This window comes from Mobula hypostoma, chromosome 17 (genome assembly GCF_963921235.1).
Source record: "Mobula hypostoma chromosome 17, sMobHyp1.1, whole genome shotgun sequence".
NCBI lineage: Eukaryota > Metazoa > Chordata > Chondrichthyes > Myliobatiformes > Myliobatidae > Mobula > Mobula hypostoma.
In genome coordinates this window covers 41,621,297-41,643,778 of record NC_086113.1, presented here as the reverse complement: position 1 = coordinate 41,643,778, position 22,482 = coordinate 41,621,297, and the positions used below count along the sequence as shown (strand labels likewise).

General features: G+C 43.2%; 1 protein-coding gene across 1 annotated transcript in view; it reads right to left on the bottom strand.

The window, feature by feature from the left end:
* Positions 1-22,482, bottom strand: part of LOC134358003 (collagen alpha-6(VI) chain-like) — a 154,352-nt gene that overhangs the window by 33,899 nt on the left and 97,971 nt on the right. Inside the window, 4 exon segments of the mRNA XM_063069863.1 lie at positions 865-927; positions 6,490-6,552; positions 13,687-13,749; positions 22,036-22,098. Of these exon segments, the coding sequence (XP_062925933.1) occupies positions 865-927; positions 6,490-6,552; positions 13,687-13,749; positions 22,036-22,098 (252 nt within the window).

The following is a 22,482-nucleotide window of genomic DNA, read 5'->3' as shown; positions in this document are numbered from 1 at the left end:
CTGGTCAGTGAGAGCGGGGAGGTGATAGAAAGGAGTTATTGGCAGGTGGTCACACCAGGGCCATGGGAGACAGACAAGTGGGTCACGGTCAGGAGGGGGAAGGGGAAGAGTCAGGTACTAGAAAATACCCCTGTGGCTGTACCCCTTGTCCTGTTTAAGTACTGTTGTGGGGGGGGACAACCTTCCTGGGGGAAGCAACAGTGGCCATGCCTCTGGCACAGAGTCTGGCCCTGTGGCTGAGAAGGGTAGGGAAAGGAAGAGGATGGCAGCAGTGATAGGGGACTCGATAGTTAGGGGGTCAGACAAGCGATTCTGTGGACACAGGGTGTTAGGAAGGAAGTTGAGAAGCAGGACCGCAAAGGTAGTAATCTTGGGCTTACTGCCTGTGCAACACAACAGTGAGAATAGGAATAGAATGAGGTGGAGGATAAATGTGTGGCTGAGGGATTGGAGCAGGGGGCAGGGATTCAGATTTCTGGATCATTGGGATCTCTTTTAACTATTCTTCTCCTCTCTTAGAAGCACACAGTACTAACCATATTAAAGAAGAAATTATTTTCTGTCAGCAAAATTCTGTCACATCCAGTAAATAAACATTCTGGAAATATCTTTTCTTTGCAGAAACAATCAAACTGTTCACAATCCTCAAATGAGACCCACTAAATACTTCACATGAACTGTGTCCTTGGCTGATGAAAAACACTTCCGTAATTCTGTATTTCCAAGAGATCAGAGAACTTATTTGGTATTTTCCTGATACTGACGACGTGCCAAACATCTTATTGACTCTGGCTGTCAGTTTAACAAAACAAAATCTCAGTAATTCTTGAAAATTTAACAGTGGCAAGGTAAAATCAGATTAACCTGTTGTCCACGGACTCCAGTTCTTCCAAACTCTCCTTTCTGACCTTCTGGTCCATCTTCACCCTGAACACAATTTCCATGTGAGTTATAATATCATATTTAACACAACTTAATTCTCCATACTGTTACCACCTTCTGTAGTGTGTCTCCGAATGATAAAAATCACTATTACTTAATCAAGTATTTTTACCGTTTGAAGCTGAGAACTAGCTATAGTTAATGATTACCCAAAATACTCTGAAGTCCATTTTCAATCTAGTTGTTGGAAATGACAAACAAAACTCATCTTGAATAGGATTGTCTTTGATGTGTTTCATAGCTTAGCCTTATTTATTCCATGGAGTGCCATTTCCTAATCCATGAACTTTAACTGTATTGGTACATCTTGGACTAAAGGGCTATAAGTGGTAAATAGAAAAACAAAGCTTGATGGTAGGAATTCAGGAAGTATGAAACTATGAAATTATCCGGCATTAATTTGAATGAGAACCAGTCTTCAATATTTAATGTAATTTGCAAGCAGTAATCAGTTTGAATTAAAAGGACAACTTTTTAAACTAACAGTACTGTCTAAAGAACAAAGGCTACTAGGACACAGCAAGGGGCTGGTCTCTCAAATGATATGGTTTGCAAACTGATGTGACCATAAGATGTTCTTGTATGCATCATCTAAATGTAAGACATTGGAGAAATGTTAGCTGGCCTACATCAAATGAAGCAACATTGGCCAAGTTATTTAGCACCTTTGTGACTAATTTCAAGGAAGCCTACAGATCAAACTAATTTTGTCCCTTAGCACAGCGGACATATTTGCTTTATCTATAGTTGGAATATTTGTGTATTGAGAGAGTTAACCCTCATAGCATTATTTTTGGGTGTCTGGATTACCTATTCTCAGAAACTTTAGATCATCCTTGTGAATTATTTTGTTTGAGCAAAGGCTGAACTTTCCATGATGCCTCCCATTGTAGAAATGTAATTCAATGGAAGCATTATCAGACTTAAATACTAAAGTAGATGGTCGGTGGGACTAGGTGAGAGTAAGAGTTCGGCACGGACTAGAAGGGCCGAGATGGCCTGTTTCCATGCTGTAATTGTTATATGGTTATATGGTTTTATAGATGATGTCATTGTAACTATTGAAATTGTATTGAATTACCAGCTCATAACTTCGGAATATTCATAACTGCTTCACAGCCATTGAAAAATGTGTAACATAAATTGTGAAATGATCCAAATTTGGTACCTTCAGTTTTTTTTCAGCAGGACACTAATGTTTCAGTCTGGATTATGAGTTCAAATATTCAAAGAAATGTGAATAATATTAGCTGAAAGGTATTCTATAAACAAGGTATTTTCATATTACAAGAAACATGATTGTAAGGAAATTAGGGAAGCAACTACGTTCAGGAAGGAAATCATTCCATTAGCATGAGCTGAGAATTGGAATGAATCATTTCATGGCACATGCTTGTAATGCATGTGTACAATATGTGTCTCCTGACAGGTACTACAGCTGAGTTCTGCTTTGCACATGCAAAACATTGTTCCACTGAGATTTATATGTAACATTCGCTTCTCTGTATGGCGAGGTGAACTGTTTGAGACTTTACACATGCTTACCAATTAAAATCTAGAATCCATGATTTTTTTTAAACTACCAATATTGAAAATCTAAAACGAAAGCTCCTTAGAGACCATGTCAGGGAACTGGAGATGCAGCTCGATGACTATCGTCTGGTCAGGGAGAGTGAGGAGGTGATAGAGAGGACTATAGGCAGGTCGTCACCCCGAGACCACAGGAGACAGAGAAGTGGGTAACAGTTAGGATAGGGAAGGGGAAGAAGCAGGTACTAGAGAGTACCCCAGTGGCTGTTCCCCTTAACAATAAGTACTCCTGCTTGGGTACGGTTGGGGGGATGACCTACCTGGGGGAAGCAACACTGGTCACGATTCTGGCACAGAGTCTGGCCCTGTGGCTCAGAAGGGTAGGGAAGGGAAGAGGATGGCAGCAGTGATAGGGGACTCTATAGTTAGGGGGTCAGACAGGCAATTCTGTGAAAGCAGGAAAGAAATGCAGATGGTAGTTTGCCTTCCAGGTGCCAGGGTTTGAGATATTTCTGATCGTGTCCACGATATCTTGAAGTGAGAAGGAAAACAGCCAGAGGTCATGGTACATATTGGAATCAACGACATAGGTAGGAAATGGGAGGAGGTCCTGAAAAAAGACTACAGGGAGTTGGGAAAGAAGTTGAGAAGCAGGACCTCAAAGGTAGTAATCTCGGGATTATTGCCTGTGCCACATGACAGTGAGTATAGGAGTAGAATGAGGTGGAGGATAAATGCGTGGCTGAGGGATTGGAGCAGTGGGCAGGGATTCAGATTTCTGGATCATTGGGACCTCTTCTGGGGCAGGTGTGACCTATACAAAAAGGACGGGTTGTACTTAAATCTGAGAGGGACCAATATCCTGGCGGGAAGGTTTGCTAAGGCTATTGGGGAGAGATTAAAGTAGAATTGCTGGGGGGTGGGAAATGAACTGAAGTAACAGAGGAAACAGAGGTTGGCTCACAAATAGAGGAAGTTTGGAGACAGTGCGAAAGGGAGGATAGGCAGGTGACAGAGAAGGGATGCACTCAGTCCGATGGTTTGAGATGTGTCTATTTTAATGCGAGGAGTATCATGAATAAAGCAGATGAGCTTAGAGCGTGGATCAGCACTTGAAGCAATGATGTTGTGGCCATTACAGAGAGTTGGATTTTGCAGGGGCAGGAATGGCTATTTCAAGTGCCAGGCTTTAGATGTTTCGGAAAGGACAGGGAGGGAGGCAAAAGAGGTGGGGGCATGGCACTGTTGATCAGAGATAGTGTCACGGCTGCAGAAAAGGACGAAGTCATGGAGGTGTTGCCTACGGAGTCTCTGTGGGTGGAAGGTAGGAAAATGATGGGGTCAATAACTCTACTAGTGTTTTTTATAGACCACCCAATATAACAGGGATATCGAGGAGCAGATAGGGAGACAGATTCTGGAAAGGAGTAACAATAACAGAATTGTTGTGGTGGGAGATTTTAATTTCCCAAATATTGACTGGCATCTCCCTAGAGTGAGGGGTTTAGATGGGTTGGAGTTTGTTAGGTGTGTTCAGGAAGGTTTCTTGACACAATATGTAGATAAACCTACAAGAGGAGAGGCTGTATTTGATCTGGTTTGGGAAATGAACCTGGTCAGGTGTCAGGTTTCTCAATGGGAGAGCATTTTGGAAATAGTGATCACAATTCTATCTCCTTTACCATAGCATTGGAGAGGGATAGGAACAGACAAGTAGGGAAATGGTTAATTTGGAGTAAGGGGAACTATGAGGCTATCAGGCAGGAAGCTGGAAGCATAAATTGGAAACAGATGTTCTCAGGGAAACGTACCGAAGAAATGTGGCAAATGTTCAGGGAATATTTGTGTGGGGTTGGATAACTCACCGGGACTGGACAGGATGTACCCCAGGCTACTGTGGGAGGCGAGGGAGGAGATTGCTGAGCCTCTGGCAATGACCTTTGCATCATCAATGAGAATGGGAGAGGTTTGCGGATCTTGTTCTCTTATTCAAGAAAGAGAGTAGGGATAGCCCAGGATATTATAGGCCAGTGAGTCTTCCTTCAGTGGTTGGTAATTTGATGGAGAAGATCCTGAGAGGCAGGATTTATGAACATTTGGAGAGACATAATATGATTAGGAATATTCAGTATGGCTTTGCCAAAGGCAGGTCGTGCCTTACGAACCTGATTGAATTTTTTGAGGATGTGACTAAGCACATTTATGAAGGAAGAGCAGTAGATGTAGTGTATTTGGATTTTAGCAAAGCATTTGTTAAGGTACCCCATGCAAGGCTTATTGAGAAAAAAGGAGGCATGGGATCAAAGGGAATATTGCTTTGTGGATGCAGAACTGGCTTGCCCACAGAAGGCAAAGAGTGGTTATAGATGGGTCATATTCTGCATGGAGGTCAGTGACTGGTGGTGTGCCTTAGGGATCTGTTCTGGGACCCCTTCTCTTTGTGATTTTTATAAATGACCTGGATGAGGAAGTGGAGGGATGGGTTAGTAAATTTACTGATGACACAAAGGTTGGGGGTGTTGTGGATAGTGTGAAGGGCTGTCAGAGTTTACAGCGGGACATTGATAGGATGCAAAACTTGGCTGAGAAGTGGCAGATGGAGTTCAACCCAGATAAGTGTGAGGTGGTTCATTTTGTTAGGTCAAATATGATGGCAGAATATAGTATTAATGGTAAGACTCTTGGCAGTGTGGAGGATCAGAGGGATCTTGGGGTCCCAGTCCATAGGACACTCAAATTAGCTGCGCAGGTTGACTCTGTGGTTAAGAAGGCATATAGTGCATTGGCCTTCATCAATCGTGGGATTGAGTTTAAGAGCCGAGAGGTAATGTTGCAGCTATATAGGACCCTGGTCAGACCCCACTTGGAGTACTGTGCTCAATTCTGGTCGCCTCACTATAGGAAGGACGTGGAAACCATAGAAAGGGTGCAGAGGAGATTTACAAGGATGTTCCCTGGATTGGGGAGCATGCCTTATGAGAATAGGTTGAGTGAACTCAGCCTTTTCTCCTTGAAGGGATGGAGAATGAGAGGTGACCGGATAGAGGTGTACAAGATGATGAGAGGCATTGATTGTGTGGATAGTCAGAGGCTTTTCCCCAGGGCTGAAATGGCTAGCTTGAGAGGGCATAGTTTTAAGGTGCTTGGAAGTAGGTGCAGAGGAGATGTCAGAGGTAATTTTTTTTTTAAACGCAGAGAGTGGTGAGTGCGTGGAGTGGGCTGCCAGCGTCCGTAGTGGAGGCGGAAACAATAGGGTCTTTTAAGAGACTCCTGGATAGCTACATGGAGCTTAGAAAAATAGAGGGCTACTGGTAAAGCCTAGGTAGTTCTAAAGTAGGGACATGTTCAGCACAGCTTTGTAGGCCGAAGGACCTGTATTGTGCTGTATGTTTTCTATGTTTCTGTGTTTCTAAAAATAGCTAATTCTGGAAATACTTAGCAGGTTAGTCTGCATACGAGCAAACTGAAGCAGGGATAATATTTCGAACTGAAGACTCTTCATCAGAACTGGGAAAACAAAGGGTGACTGTTAAGCTTCAGGGAGGATGGAGAAGGGCGATTGTCATTAAGTACATCCGGCATTTCCTGTTTTCATTGTTGAAGTCTCAAGTCTATTCAGATATCACTAAATTAACCTTTAGTGAGACACCTGTGACTGAACAAATTAAACATTATCTTACAGTTACAATTAGTATTTGTTCCATTTGAATGTCATTCCTGACAGTGGTGGTGGTTGTTCTGAAAAGTCAAAATTGTATGAGTGCGTTTGTGTGTGTGTGTACCTGAAACTGGAATGGTAAGAAAGTTAAGGGGGCTGCCTGATCTTAGTTATAATGCACCTTGGAGAAAGTACGATTTTTTAAATGCATGCAGAGGACAATGGGTAACAACTACATACACCTCTTGCCCTCAACAGACAGCAACTGCCTGTACTCGGATTTTCATTTGCCATTGCAACAAGTTCCATTTTATTATGCACTGAAAGATGAAACACAGAATAAGAGATTCTTCACAAACCGTTTTCCCTTTGAATCCATCACTTCCTTTGAGACCTCTGAAGCCTTTATCTCCAATTGAGCCCTGAAACACAAATCAAAGTAATGTTAAAAATAAAGCATGTATGGGCATGTTTGAGTGGGAAAGCAAATTGTGCAGAAGATACGAAGAGTCTGCAGAGATATAGATAGGTTAAGTGAGTGGGCAAGGGTCTGGCAGATGGCGTACAATGTTGGTAAATGCAAGGTCATCCACTTTGGAAAGAAAAATGGAAGAGTGGATTATTATTTAAATGGTAAAAAATTGCCGCATGATGCTGTGCAGAGGGACTTGGGAGTGCTTGTGCATGAATCACAAAAGGTTGGTTTGCAGGTGCAGCAGGCTCTCAAGAAGGGAAATGGAAGGATAGCCTTCATTGCCAGAGGGATTGAATTTAAGAGCAGGAAGGTCATGCTGCAACTGTACAGGGTACTGGTGAGGCCGCACCTGGAGTACAGTGTGCAGTTCTGGTCTCCATACTTGAGGAAGAATACACTGGCTTTGGAGGCAGTGCAGAGGAGGTTCACCAGGTTGATTCCAGAGATAAGGGGTTTAGACTATGAGGAAAGGTTGAGTCGCCTGGGACTGTGCTTGCTGGAATTCAGAAGAATGAGAGGAGATTTTGTAGAAACATATAAAATTATGTAAGGGATAGATAAAATAGAGGCAGAAAAGTTGTTTCCAGTGGCAGGTGAGACTAGAACTAGGGGACATAGCCTCAAGATTCAGGGGAGTAGATTTAGAACAGAGATGAGGAGGAACTGCTTTTCCAAGAGAGTGGTGAGTCTGTGGAATTCTCTGCCCAATGAAGCAGTAAGTATATTTAAGACAAGGTTGGATAGAATTTTGCATAGTAGGGGAACTAAGGGTTATGGGGAAGAGGCAGGTAGGTGGAGATCAGTCCATGTCCAGATCACCCATGATCTTATTGAATGGTGAAGCAGGTTCAAAGGGGCAGATGGCCTACTTCTGCTCCTATTTCTTTTGTTCTTATGAGTCAATAATACAAGAGCATCAAGTTAGAGGGTCATGCCCATCAGCTTCCTATAAAAGATGAGGCTATGGGGTAAAATCCAATGTGTATCGCTCTGAATAGCATGCTTCTCTTGACTGTTCAATAATAGTGAGTAGGATTCAGTGTGAGATTGTAGGAAAAACAAATAAAGTTGAAACAATTGCATGAGCTGTGACTTTATATGGATTTGGAATGGAAGAATGCAGAACCCTATCATTTAATCTGAGACCAAAATGTCTTTGGGGACACTCAGTCCCATAGTATATTATAAAACTCATTATCTGCACTTAAAGCAAGCAACTCTGTTGCATTTAGCGCAGTTCACAACTTTGGAATATTTATGCAGTAACTACTTCACAGTCAGTGAAAAATGTCTAAGCTATAAAATGTAAAATGATTCCAATTTGGTGCCTTTGAAAGATTTCAGGAACTTTTAGATCAAATGGCCCAAAATACTCCAAAAGTTTTTTTTTGTAGCACTTCAGAGAACAAAAGAGAAAGAGATTGTGGGAAGTTTTAGGAAGGGAATTCCAATCTTTGTTTTAAGCTTAACAGCTGAAGGCATGATGGTCAATGGAAAAGCAATTAAATTTGATAAGGCCAGAATTGGAGGATTGGAGATACCTCAAGGGATTCCAGCATTTCACCAAGTTATAGGAATAAATAGGAGACAAGATTGTGACAGGAATTTACAAAAAGTGTACGAAATTAAACCCAAGTCATTGTTTAACTGTGAACCAACCTAGTCAACAAACATGGGGATAAAGGGTGAGTAGGACAATTCGAATCTAAATACAGGAAGAGGAATTTAGTATCAACTCAACTTGGCAAATAATGAATAGGGGTGCTCACTGGGAGTGTGCTAGAATTGCTAAGTATAGAAAAAGTTCATGAGACTTATAACAACAGATGAGCTGAAGCAGAGATTGAGTTTAGAGATTATGCTAGAAGTGGTCTACATGATGTTGTAGTCCAAAACTGAATCTAAAGCTACACTCTGTTGAGAAATTGTTTGAATCTCTTTCAGGTGGTTATGGAGAGTGATGAAACTGAAGTTAGTGAAGATGATCCAAATACAATGAATTAGGTGGATGATATTTCTGAGCATACATTGCTGTCGAGTATCTTCGCTACATCCACCAAGAGCAGAAGTTCCCTGTGGCCAACCATTTTAATTCCTATCTCCATTCCCATTCTGACATGTCTGTCTATGGCCTCCTCTTGTGCCACAATGAGGACCAACACCTCATATTCTGTCCAGGGAGCCTCCAGCCTGATGGAATGAACATTGATTTCTCCATCTGGTAATTTTTTTTCTCCTTTTATTTTTTCCCCTCCCCCTTCACCACAACTATTGCCCCCCTATTTTCTGCTTTCTCCCATGGTCCACACTCCTCTCCTATCAGATCCCTTTTCTCCAGCCCTTTAATTTCCCATCCACCTGGCTTCACCTATCATCTTTTAGCTTGTCCTCTTTCACCTCACTCACTTTTTTATTCTTTATTTACTTTATTCACAGATACAGCATGGGACAGGTCCTTCCAGACCTTCAAAGTGTGTCACCCTGCAACCCCCAATTTAACCTTAGCCTGAACACAGGACAATTTACAATGACCAATTCACCTTCTAACTGGTACATCTTTGAACTGTGGTAGGAAACTCAGGCATAGAAACATAGAAACATAGAAAATAGGTGCAGGAGTAGGCCATTCGGCCCTTCGAGCCTGCACCGCCATTTATTATGATCGTGGCTGATCATCCAACTCAGAACCCTGCCCCAGCCTTCCCTCCATACCCGCTGATCCCCGTAGCCACAAGGGCCATATCTAACTCCCTCTTAAATATAGCCAATGAACTGGCCTCAACAGTTTCCTGTGACAGAGAATTCCACAGATTCACCACTCTCTGTGTGAAGAAGTTTTTCCTAATCTCGGTCCTAAAAGGCTTCCCCTCTATCCTCAAACTGTGACCCCTTGTTCTGGACTTCCCCAACATCAGGAACAATCTTCCTGCATCTAGCCTGTCCAATCCCTTTAGGATTTTATACATTTCAATCAGATCCCCCCTCAATCTTCTAAATTCCAACGAGTACAAGCCCAGTTCATCCAGTCTTTCTTCATATGAAAGTCCTGCTATCCCAGGAATCAATCTGGTGAACCTTCTTTGTACTCCCTCTATGGCAAGGATGTCTTTCCTCAGATTAGGGGACCAAAACTGCACACAATACTCCAGGTGTGGTCTCACCAAGGCCTTGTACAACTGCAGTAGTACCTCCCTGCTCCTGTACTCGAATCCTCTCGCTATAAATGCCAGCATACCATTCACCTTTTTCACCGCCTGCTGTACCTGCATGCCCACTTTCAATGACTGGTGTATAATGACACCCAGGTCTCGTTGCACCTCCCCTTTTCCTAATCGGCCACCATTCAGATAATAATCTGTTTTCCTATTTTTGCCACCAAAGTGGATAACTTCACATTTATCCACATTAAATTGCATCTGCCATGAATTTGCCCACTCACCCAACCTATCCAAGTCACTCTGCATCCTCTTAGCATCCTCCTCATTGCTAACACTGCCACCCAGCTTCGTGTCATCCGCAAACTTGGAGATGCTGCATTTAATTCCCTCATCCAAGTCATTAATATATATTGTAAACAACTGGGGTCCCAGCACTGAGCCTTGCGGTACCCCACTATTCACCGCCTGCCATTCTGAAAAGGTCCCGTTTATTCCCACTCTTTGCTTCCTGTCTGCTAACCAATTCTCCATCCACATCAATACCTTACCCCCAATACCGTGTGCTTTAAGTTTGCACACTAATCTCCTGTGTGGGACCTTGTCAAAAGCTTTTTGAAAATCCAAATATACCACATCCACTGGTTCTCCCCTATCCACTCTACTAGTTACATCCTCAAAAAATTCTATGAGATTCGTCAGACATGATTTTCCTTTCACAAATCCATGCTGACTTTGTCCGATCATTTCACCGCTTTCCAAATGTGCTGTTATCACATCTTTGATAACTGACTCCAGCAGTTTCCCCACCACCGACGTTAGGCTAACCGGTCTATAATTCCCTGGTTTCTCTCTCCCTCCTTTTTTAAAAAGTGGGGTTACATTAGCCACCCTCCAATCCTCAGGAACTAGTCCAGAATCTAACGAGTTTTGAAAAATTATCACTAATGCATCCACTATTTCTTGGGCTACTTCCTTAAGCACTCTGGGATGCAGACCATCTGGCCCTGGGGATTTATCTGCCTTCAATCCCTTCAATTTACCTAACACCACTTCCCTACTAACATGTATTTCGCTCAGTTCCTCCATCTCACTGGACCCTCTGTCCCCTACTATTTCTGGAAGATTATTTATGTCCTCCTTAGTGAAGACAGAACCAAAGTAATTATTCAATTGGTCTGCCATGTCCTTGCTCCCCATAATCAATTCACCTGTTTCTGTCTGTAGGGGACCTACATTTGTCTTTACCAGTCTTTTCCTTTTTACATATCTATAAAAGCTTTTACAGTCAGTTTTTATGTTCCCTGCCAGTTTTCTCTCATAATCTTTTTCCCCTTCCTAATTAAGCCCTTTGTTCCCCTCTGCTGAACTCTGAATTTCTCCCAGTCCTCAGGTGAGCCACTTTTTCTGGCTAATTTGTATGCTTCTTCTTTGGAATTGATACTATCCCTAATTTCTCTTGTCAGCCACGGGTGCACTACCTTCCTTGATTTATTCTTTTGCCAAACTGGGATGAACAATTGTTGTAGTTCACCCATGCAATCTTTAAATGCTTGCCATTGCATATCCACCGTCAATCCTTTAAGTGTCATTTGCCAGTCTATCTTAGCTAATTCACGTCTCATACCTTCAAAGTTACCCCTCTTTAAGTTCAGAACCTTTGTTTCTGAATTAACTATGTCACCCTCCATCTTAATGAAGAATTCCACCATATTATGGTCACTCTTACCCAAGGGGCCTCTCACGAAAAGATTGCTAATTAACCCTTCCTCATTGCTCAAAACCCAGACCAGAATAGCCTGCTCTCTAGTTGGTTCCTCGACATGTTGGTTCAAAAAACCATCCCGCATACATTCCAAGAAATCCTCTTCCTCAGCACCTTTACCAATTTGGTTCACCCAATCTACATGTAGATTGAAGTCACCCATTATAACTGCTGTTCCTTTATTGCACACATTTCTAATTTCCTGTTTAATACCATCTCCGACCTCACTACTACTGTTAGGTGGCCTGTACACAACTCCCACCAGCGTTTTCTGCCCCTTAGTGTTACGCAGCTCTACCCATATCGATTCCACATCTTCCCGGCTTATGTCCTTCCTTTCTATTGCTTTAATCTCCTCTTTAACCAGCAACGCCACCCCACCTCCTTTTCTTTCATGTCTATCCCTCCTGAATATTGAATATCCCTGAACGTTGAGCTCCCATCCTTGGTCACCCTGGAGCCATGTCTCTGTGATCCCAACTATATCATAATCATTAATAACAATCTGCACTTTCAATTCATCCACCTTATTACGAATGCTCCTTGCATTGACACACAAAGCCTTCAGGCGCTCTTTTACAACTCTCTTAGCCCTTATACAATTATGTTGAAAAGTGGCCCTTCTTAATGCTTGCCCTGGATTTGTCGGCCTGCCACTTTTACTTTTCTCCTTAGTACTTTTTGCTTCTACCCTGACTTTACACCCCTCTGTCTCTCTGCACTCGTTCCCATCCCCCTGTTGTGAACTAACCTCCTCTCGCCTAGCCTCTTTAATTTGATTCCCACCCCCCAACCATTCTAGTTTAAAGTCTCCTCAGTAGCCCTCGCTAATCTCCCTGCCAGGATATTGGTCCCCTTAGGATTCAAGTGTAACCCGTCCTTTTTGTACAGGTGACACCTGCGCCAAAAGAGGTCCCAATGATCCAAAAACTTGAATCCCTGCCCCCTGCTCCAATCCCTCAGCCACGCATTTATCCTCCATCTCATCGCATTCCTACTCTCACTGTCGCGTGGCACAGGCAGTAATCCCGAGATCACAGGGAGAACATAAAATCTCCTTACAGGCAGCAGTGGGAATTGAACCCAGCTCACTGGTACTGTAAAGTGTTGGGCTAGCCATTACACTATCATGGCCCACTCCTTCCTTTCCAGTCCTGATGAAGGGTCGCAGCCCAAAATGTTGACTGTTTATTCATTTCCATAGATGCTACCTGACCGGCTGAGTTCCTCCAGTATTTTGTGTATGTTGCTTCATATGTCAGAAAAACAGTCAGATAAATTACAGAGAGTACAGGGGTTAAGAAAGCTGCAAATCTGCTTAGAACTATTTGTTAGATTTGGATTCTTGTTTCATGTTTCTGTGATCTAGCCAGGAAGGCAACATGTGGATAAAATTATGGAAGGGACCACTATGGATCCTTGGTGAACATGAAACTTAACATTCACAAATGTGAAGAGTTGCATTTGGAGATATATCTCTGGTTACCGCTTTTATTTTGTTATTTATTCCTTTTTCAGTCCAACAGAAAAGCGAGCATTCATCTATCACTCATCCCTAAAGTACTAAGAGTCAAACACATTGGAGGGTCTCAAATTGGAGGAAAGTCAATTTGGGTATGATAGATTTCATCTCCGGAAACACATAAGTGAATATTTAGGGGGTTTCCATCAATCCAGTATTCTTTTGATTATCATTATTTATGACAGAATAGGTAAAGATGGAACAATGCATCTCATTGGCTTTTGTTGAACCTTGCAGTACGCAGATTTAATGTTGTCTATGATTCATGAAGTTTATTGGGAACAAAGAGTGTTAGGATGTTCTGAGGTTATGAAAGGACTGTTCCAGGTGCTATTCCCTGCCACCTTTACTATTTAGACAGTTAAGGACCATTTGGCCTGTCCATTTTACAGCATTAAACAGAATGCAAGAATGCACTCATACTCTAATTTATGCCATCTCTTTGGAAAATGGGAAAAGAAAAGTAGAAAAATGCTAATTTAGTAAAAGCTCAAGAAATTCTGGTCTGATTTTTATAGTTAAGCAAGCTTAGTGGCATAATTCTCAGCAACGCTCTCCATAAAAATCAAATTCTTAGCAAAGGGCTCATGAAAGTTCATAATTGTTACATAATTCAATAAATTATCAACATTAACTAACCTGATGTCCTGGGAATCCAGTCTCTCCTCTTCTTCCAGGGGAACCCGGAATTCCGTTATCTCCCTGCAAAATAGGGAAAAACAAGATCCCTAATATTAACAAAGTGACAAAGATCCAACACATGCTAATATTAATTATTGCTCATATCAGAAAATGGGTAAAACACCATTCCTAATTTTACTAGAATCCAATCTTGTTCATTTCCATTATTTTAAAGATTTTGATTTTTTTTTTAAAAAGTAGCAAGAGACAGAAGTCCTGAATATTGGAATCAGAATTTACAAGTGCTTGTACAGAAGAAACTATATGATTTTTTTTCACTTTCATTTTGACTCCTCATGCCTTCAATCAGAATCAGATTTAATATCATCGGCATATATCATGAAAATTGTTCTTTTGTGACAGCAGTACATTACAATACATAATCATAAAACTAAAATTTCTATAAGTATATATATAAAAAAGAAAGTTAAATTAAACAACGCAAACAGTCCTGACGAAGGGTCTCGGCCTGAAACATCGACTGTACCTCTTCCTAGAGATGCTGCCTGGCCTGTTGCTTTCACCAGCAACTTTTATGTGTGTTGCTTAAATTAAACAAGCTGTGCAAAAAGAGAGGGAAAAATATTCAGGTCGTGTTCATGGGTTCATTGTCCACTCATGAATTTCATGGCTGCTCCTGAAATGTTGACTGTGTCTTCAGGCTCCTGTAGCTCTTCCTTGGTGGTGGCAATGAGAAGAGTGTATGTCCTAAGTGACAGGGGTCCTTAATTATGAATGCTACCCTTTTGAAGCATCACCTTTTGAAAGTGTCCTGACTGCTGGGAAGGCTAGTACCCATGATGGAACTGGCTGAGTTTACAATTTCCTGCAGTTTTTTTTCCAATCCTGTGCAGTGACCCGTCCATACCAGAAGAACGGTGATGCAACCAGTTAGTATGTTCTCCATGGTACATTTGTAGAAATTTACCGTTGTCTTTGGTGACATACCAATTCTCCTCAAACTCCTGTCTTTGTAATTGCATCAATATGTTGGGCCCAGGATAGGTCCTCAGAGATGTTGACACCCAGGAACTTGACATTTCTCACCCTTTCCACTTCTGATCCCTCGATGAGGACTGTAGGTGTTTCCATTGTTACGAGAATACACATAAAATTAAGATGTTTGCTGGCCTGGGCTAGCATCAGTGGCATCAGCAGTTGGTCTGCCACCTGCCCTCAGGGGAAGGAGAGATAAGGAACAATGGAGCAGCGTCTGGAGATGTGTAATGAAGGGATGTGGGAGAGAGAGCTGTCTGGAGCGGCTCCCCCCTTTGAACCTTGAACTGTTTGAAGTGATGGACAGGCGATACCCCAGCAGGGGGATAAAAAGGGACAGGTTCGCTAAGACGGACACACACGCCACCCGAGGTAACGAGACCCTGGAAGCGGTGCGCTTCTCACGAGTGGGTGAGAAGTACCAGACAACGACAAGGGTGGAAAGGTACGATCAGCGGGAACCCGGTGTGTGTCCGCCCTTGCCTGGGTGCCGGGTTCACTGCAGAGGATCGACCGCATCTGGAGGAGGGGTCACAGTCGGTGACCTCAGGTGACATCACCAAGGACCTGCCCAAAAGCTGTTTGTGAGCCATATCGCTGGTCTGTGAGTGAAGCCGTGTCTGAATGATCAGTTGTTCCTGTTCTATCTCTCTCTTCCCCCACCTTGTCCATCGCCATGGCAACGATTACTGCGAACTGAACTACTAACTGGATGAACTTTGAGTCATTTTGAAATTGGTCCTTTACCCCTAGACAACGATAGAGCTTGATTGATGCTGTTATCTTAATTCTGTGCACATGTGTGGTTATCATTGTTGAATTGTTGCATTTATTATCCTTTCGATTACTGTGTTGCTTGTTTCTTTAATAAAACTTTCTTAGTTCTAGTACTCCAGACTCCAACTGAGTGATCCATTTCTGCTGGTTTGGCAACCCAGTTACGGGGTACGTAACATAAGTGGGGTTCTCGTCCGCGATTTTGAACGCTAAATTTGGGACGGAGTAAATTGATTGGGTTAAAATTCCCGAAAGAAAGAAAAGACAAACAGCAGAAATGGAGGTTGAGGAATTTATAAAGGCGCCGACCTTGGAGGCATTAGAGGATGCCAGGAAATCGGAATTGATAGCTGTGGCCAAACGGGTGAATCTTGCTAAGGTGAAGTCGACAATGAGGAGAGAGGAGATACACAGAGCTATTGTAGAGCACTATGTATCTAAAGGTGTGTTTCCCCAAGGTGAGCTGGGGGAGGTGTCTATTGAAAAACCTGCTGGAGACGCGGTACAGGTACAGCTTGAAAAACTGAGACTCGAGCACGAGTTCCGGGTACGGCAGTTAGAACACGAAGAGAAGCAGTTACAAAGGCAGGAGAGAGAGTTAGAAAGGCAGGAGAAAGAGAGAGAGTTAGAAAGGCGGGAGAGAGAGAAAGAGTTAGAAAGGCAGGAGAAAGAGAGAGAGTTAGAAAGGCAGGAGAAAGAGAGAGAGTTAGAAAGGCGGGAGAGAGAGAAAGAGGTAGAAAGGCAAGAGAGAGAAAGACAGTTGGAGAGAGAGGAGAAACAGAGGGAAAGGGAATTTGAGCTGGAGAAGTTAAAGATAAGGGCCGAGCAGGGGCTCGTGCCGAACCAAGGTGGAGGGTTCCGGGCGACCCAGGAGGTTAGGCTGGTTCCCCCATTTGACGATACCGATGTGGATCGGTACTTTCTCCACTTCGAAAAGGTGGCTATAAGTCAGGAATGGCCGAGGGATAAGTGGGTTGTTTTACTTCAGAGTGTACTGAAAGGGAAGGCCCAACAAGCTTACTCCGCTTTATCCGCGGAAGATGCCCAGAAGTATGAGGTGGTGAAGGAGGCCATCCTCAGGATTTATGAGTTGGTCCCGGAGGCATACCGGCAGAGGTTCCGGAATGCGAGGAAGCGGTGGGACCGCACGTATTTGGAGTTTGCTCGCGAGATGCAAACATATTGCGAGCGTTGGTGCGCCTCGAAAGGGGTAGAGGGGGATTATGACAGACTGCTGCAACTGATTCTGATTGAGCAGTTTAAAGGTTGTGTCCCTGAGGGTATGAGACCCTACCTCGATGAGAAAGAGGCAGCCACGTTAGCCGCAACTGCTAAGTTAGCGGATGAGTATGCGTTGACGCATAAAATGAAGGTTGCCCCGAGTAAAGGCTACCAGAAGGGTAGTCAGGACGGCGGGGAGAGTCCACCGGAAAAGTCAGAAAGTAAGCCGGGGACTAGTGAAAAGGATAAGGTAGACCGGGAGCAGTCTGGTAGGAAGTCTCCTGGGGTCGTCTGTTATAATTGTGGGAAAGTCGGACACTTTGCGTCCAGGTGCTTTGCCCCAAGGAAGGAGACGGGGAAAGGAAAAGCGGAAATTTTGAATGGCTGTATTGAGCTGTTAAGCGAACCGCTCGGGAAGGACAGGTCTGAAAAAGTCCAGGAAGGGCGCGAGAGGTTTATCTCGGCCGGACTGGTGTCAGTGAAGGAGAGGTTAAAACCAGTTCCAGTGCGGATCTGGAGAGACACGGGAGCGTGTCAGTCACTAATACTGAAGAGTGTATTAGAGTTTAGCTCAGAGACCCAGACTGGGGAGGTAGAGGTCAAAGGTGTTGGGGAAGGGACAGAGTCGGTCCCTTTGCACCAGATACATTTACAGAGCAACCTGGTCTCTGGACTAGTCACGATCGGGGTGAGGTCCGAATTACCGATGAAAGATGTGGAAGTCTTGCTCGGTAATGACATCGCCGGAGGAATCGTGTTCCCAGTCGTGAGATTGACGGGTCAGCCTGCCAGCATGGAGGCCCCGCCCGCGATGGTGAATTTGGCTGAAACATTTCTGCCAACCTTGTATGAAGAGGTAGTGAGGGAGCTGGGACGGACGTAGCAGTAGCCAGGAAAGAATTTGTGCAGACGCAGGAGCGAGACGAGGGGCTGATGGTTTTTGCCGAGACCGCTCTCTCTGACACAGCCTTGACAAGCTATTGTGCGGATGAGGAAGTGCTAAGGAAGAAAGGGAAATCAAGTACAGTACCCGCAGATGAGGAATGGGGGGTGGTGCAAAAGAGTTATGGGGATGAGGTTTTTAACATGGCCCACGAGGTACCCCCCGGTGGACATTTTGCGGTGCTGGAGGAAACAGTTGGTGGAATCATGAAAGAGATTTACCGGCTGCCCAGGGGGAAAAATGTTATTGATCATGACCGACGCGAACTGAGACGGTCACCGGCTTTTGATATGCTAACAAACCTAGTCGGTGTTAGCGTGGAAATCAATGAAGCTAGGGGCCCCCTGCTAAGAGGAAAAAACCATTTTGAAAAGATTAGGATGGGATCGGTCAGATGGGAGAAGGCTATTGTTTTGGCCAGGTCTACTGATAAGGTCTCTCCCTTAATCCCCGAAGGAGTAATTAAACGACTCGCACCCATGTGTTTGATTGTCCCGAGGAAATGCAAAGAACTGGGACGTTGGGTGATTGTGGTTACAATAGGGCAGCCAAGTAAACAACACCCATATTTTTTGAGTAATTCAGTGACTAAAGGGCTGATGAACACAGAGGTGTGTATTGGCAATTTAACACAGCTGTCTGAAGCCAGCTTGATAGTGAACCTTGAAAAAAATGAATTCGGCCACACGAAGGTCACTTACCTGGGAATTGTGGTGACACAGGGGCAGCTGGCAGTGATGCAAGCTACAGTGCAGGCTATCGCTGACCTCCCAACCCCAACAGACAAGAGGGCCCTCAGAAGGCTCTTGGAGATGGTGGGGTACTGCAGGAAGTTTTGCGATAACTCTGCGGTCAATACCCGTCCCCCTCCTACTAAGCCCTTGCGAGAGAAAACTGAGCCGGAATGGGACGACCCTTGTTGTTGTGGTCCGGGACAAAACCAAATGAGAGGTTACATTGGTCGCAATTCATCAGTGTTTTTGGCCACTACGAAGTTTGCTGAGTTGGAGCCTGGTCTAAGGGATTATTAATAACACGTGTAAAAGGAACAGAAAATGTGATGACTGTCTGTCAAGGTGTTGACAGCTTCAAATTCTCTGTATTAGCTAAATAACTGTTAAAGATGTATATTGTGTATGTATCAGATAATGTAGTCATGTTTGTAATTTTTACCTCCCGGTAAAAATCCTTAAAAGGGGGGAAGTGTTACGAGAATACACATAAAATTAAGATGTTTGCTGGCCTGGGCTAGCATCAGTGGCATCAGCAGTTGGTCTGCCACCTGCCCTCAGGGGAAGGAGAGATAAGGAACAATGGAGCAGCGTCTGGAGATGTGTAATGAAGGGATGTGGGAGAGAGAGCTGTCTGGAGCGGCTCCCCCCTTTGAACCTTGAACTGTTTGAAGTGATGGACAGGCGATACCCCAGCAGGGGGATAAAAAGGGACAGGTTCGCTAAGACGGACACACACGCCACCCGAGGTAACGAGACCCTGGAAGCGGTGCGCTTCTCACGAGTGGGTGAGAAGTACCAGACAACGACAAGGGTGGAAAGGTACGATCAGCGGGAACCCGGTGTGTGTCCGCCCTTGCCTGGGTGCCGGGTTCACTGCAGAGGATCGACCGCATCTGGAGGAGGGGTCACAGTCGGTGACCTCAGGTGACATCACCAAGGACCTGCCCAAAAGCTGTTTGTGAGCCATCTCGCTGGTCTGTGAGCCATCTAGCTGGTCTGTGAGTGAAGCCGTTCTGAATGATCAGTTGTTCCTATTCTATGTCTCTCTTCCCCCACCTTGTCCATCGCCATGGCAACGATTACTGCGAACTGAACTACTAACTGGATGAACTTTGAGTCATTTTGAAATTGGTCCTTTACCCCTAGACAACGATAGAGCTTGATTGATGCTGTTATCTTAATTCTGTGCACATGTGTGGTTATCATTGTTGAATTGTTGCATTTATTATCCTTTCGATTACTGTGTTGCTTGTTTCTTTAATAAAACTTTCTTAGTTCTAGTACTCCAGACTCCAACTGAGTGATCCATTTCTGCTGGTTTGGCAACCCAGTTACGGGGTACGTAACACCATGACTTCCCCATTCTGAAGCCCACAATTAATTCCCTGGTCTTATTGAAATTGAGCACAAGGTTGTTTCTGGGACACCACTCAACCAGCCAGTCTGTCTCATTCCTGTATGCCTCCTCATCACTATTTGAAATTCTGCCAACAATTGTTGTATCTTTGGCCAATTTAGATGGCGTTTGAGTTAGGCCTAACCATCCAATTGTGGGTATAGATAAAGTAGAGCAGTGGGCTAAGCACCCACCCTTGCATCGGGCCAATGTTGATTGTGAATGAGGAAGAGAAATTATTTCCGATCCGCGCAGGCTGTGGTCTCCCAATGAGGAAGGCAAAGATCCATTTGCAAAGGGAGGTACAGAGGCCCAGGTTTTGGAGCATATTGATTAGAACTGACAGTGTGATTGTGTTGCACACTGAGTTGTAGTCAATAAACAGCAGCCTGTTGTAGGTATTACTATTGTTTAGGAGATCCAGGGTCACGTGGAGAACCAGTGAGACTGCATCCACTGTAGACCTATTGTGGCAACAGGCAAATTGTAGCAGTCTAGATCTTTGCTGAGACAGCAGTTAATTGTAGCCATGACCAACCTCTCAAAGCATTTCATCACAGTAGATGTGAGTGTCACTGTGATGAAATGCATTGAGTAGTTTATAGATAATGCCATGAGGACCAATCATAATTGTTTTTAAAGCTTTTTAAAACAAATGGCACAATTCTAGAAAGGGATGTAGGATTAGAATCAGAATCAGGTTTAATATCACTGGCAAGTGTTGTAAAATTTGTTAACAGTGGCAGAAGAACAATGCAATGCATGATTACATGGGAAAAATATATATGTAAATCAATTTCGGTAAGTACATATATATATGTATATTAAATAGTTAAATTAAAAATAGTGGAAAAACAGGAAAAAAAAAGTAAGGTAGTGTTCACAGTTTCAATGTCCATTTAGGAATTGGAGAGGAAGAAATGGTTCCTGAATCGCTGAGTGTGTGACTTCTGGCTTCTGTGCTTCCTTCCTGATGGTAACAATGAGAAGAGGCCATGCCCTGGGTGATGGGGGTCCTTAATGTTGGATGCTGCCTTTCTGAGGCACAGCTCATTGAAAGTGTCTTGGGTACTATGAAGGCTCGTACCCAAGATGGAGTTGATGAATTTTACAACTTTCTGTAACTTCTTTTTGTCCTGTGCAGTAGCCACCCATACCAGACAGTGATGTAGCCTGTTAGAATGCTCTCCATCGTAAATCTGTAGAAGTTTTTGAATGCTTTATGTGACAAACTGAATCTCCTCAGATTCCAAATGAAATTTAGCTGCCGTCTTGCCTTCTTTATAGCTGCATCTATATATTGGGACCAGGTTATATCCTCAGAGATCTTGACACCCAGGACTCACTCTCTTCACCTCTGATCCCTCTACGAGGATTGGTTTGTGTTCTTACCCTTCCTGAAGTCCGCATTCATCTTTTTGGCCTTACGGACATTGATATATGATATTTGAGGGTGGCAAGATAGGCTTATAAAGGTTCTTAAAATTGTGGGTGGGATCATAAGTAAAATATAAAGTGAAAAAGCAAAGATGTTATGCTAAAGCTTTTGAAGCTGGTGGTTTGGGCTCAGTGAAGGCCTGTGTCCCTATTGGGGGACTTTTGTACAGGTGCCAAGGTTTTGGAGAGCGAACAAAAGATTTACAAGCCTTCCACTGTATGCAGCGACTGGAGAAACCTTGACAACTCTCCGTACATGGAAGTTATAATAGTGTTGCTTAAAATTATGCAGGCATTGGATGGAAAGTATTACAAGAGCGATGAAAATAAAGGGTGGATCCTTTAGTTTCTGAAAAAGGATGATTTTCTATTTGCTAAAACATTCAAAGATTAGCAGGAAATAAAACTGAGGAGGAAGCACAATTCTATCCTGACCCCAAACAATCTGGCTATAAATTAATTAATATTAATATTCTTCTTTCATTAGTATTCTACTTGAAAATATTATATTAATGTTGAGAACAAAAATTTAAAAGAATCATTTAAATTTAATGTCAAAAAGCAGAGATCATGAAATTCTTTAATTATTTTAATTTAAATGTTCTACAATTGTATCCTTTTTATACTCTCCTTTATATAGCCAATAGCATTAGAGACTATTGACTAACTTACTTCAATCATTTTAGCCAACACTGTCTATTATGTAGATTTATAGCTGTAAGTGATTTGTTCAATCTGTTCAAAAAATGCACCAAGTTTCCAGAAGATATTTTGTCTTCCACATAATAAGTATTTGTATTCACCTGTTGGCCTTGGAATCCAGGGGGCCCAAAGGATCCTGTGATACCAGGTCGTCCACTACGACCCTATAGGAGGAAGACCTATGTTATTTAGAGAACTGAGAAAAGTAATCATAAAGGTTGCAGAACATCTGTACCTCCTTGCTTGATTTAGAGTGAAATTTGTCATCCTACACTCAACAGCCACAAGACAATTAATCCCAAAGTCCTCCTGGCCTGGACGCTATGTACCATCCTTATCAGAGGAGAGGAATAAGAAAAACATATGCTAGTTCCGTTGAATAATCAGATGCAACTTGACCTGTTTTGTGTTCCCAGCATTTTCTGTTTTTATTCCAGATTTCCTGCATCTTGTTTTTTGCTCTTTAATAGTTTCATCCAACTGGCATGTTTGAGTGGAAAATTAGAGCTATAGTGACATCTAATTACGCATAACAAAGTAGATCAGTT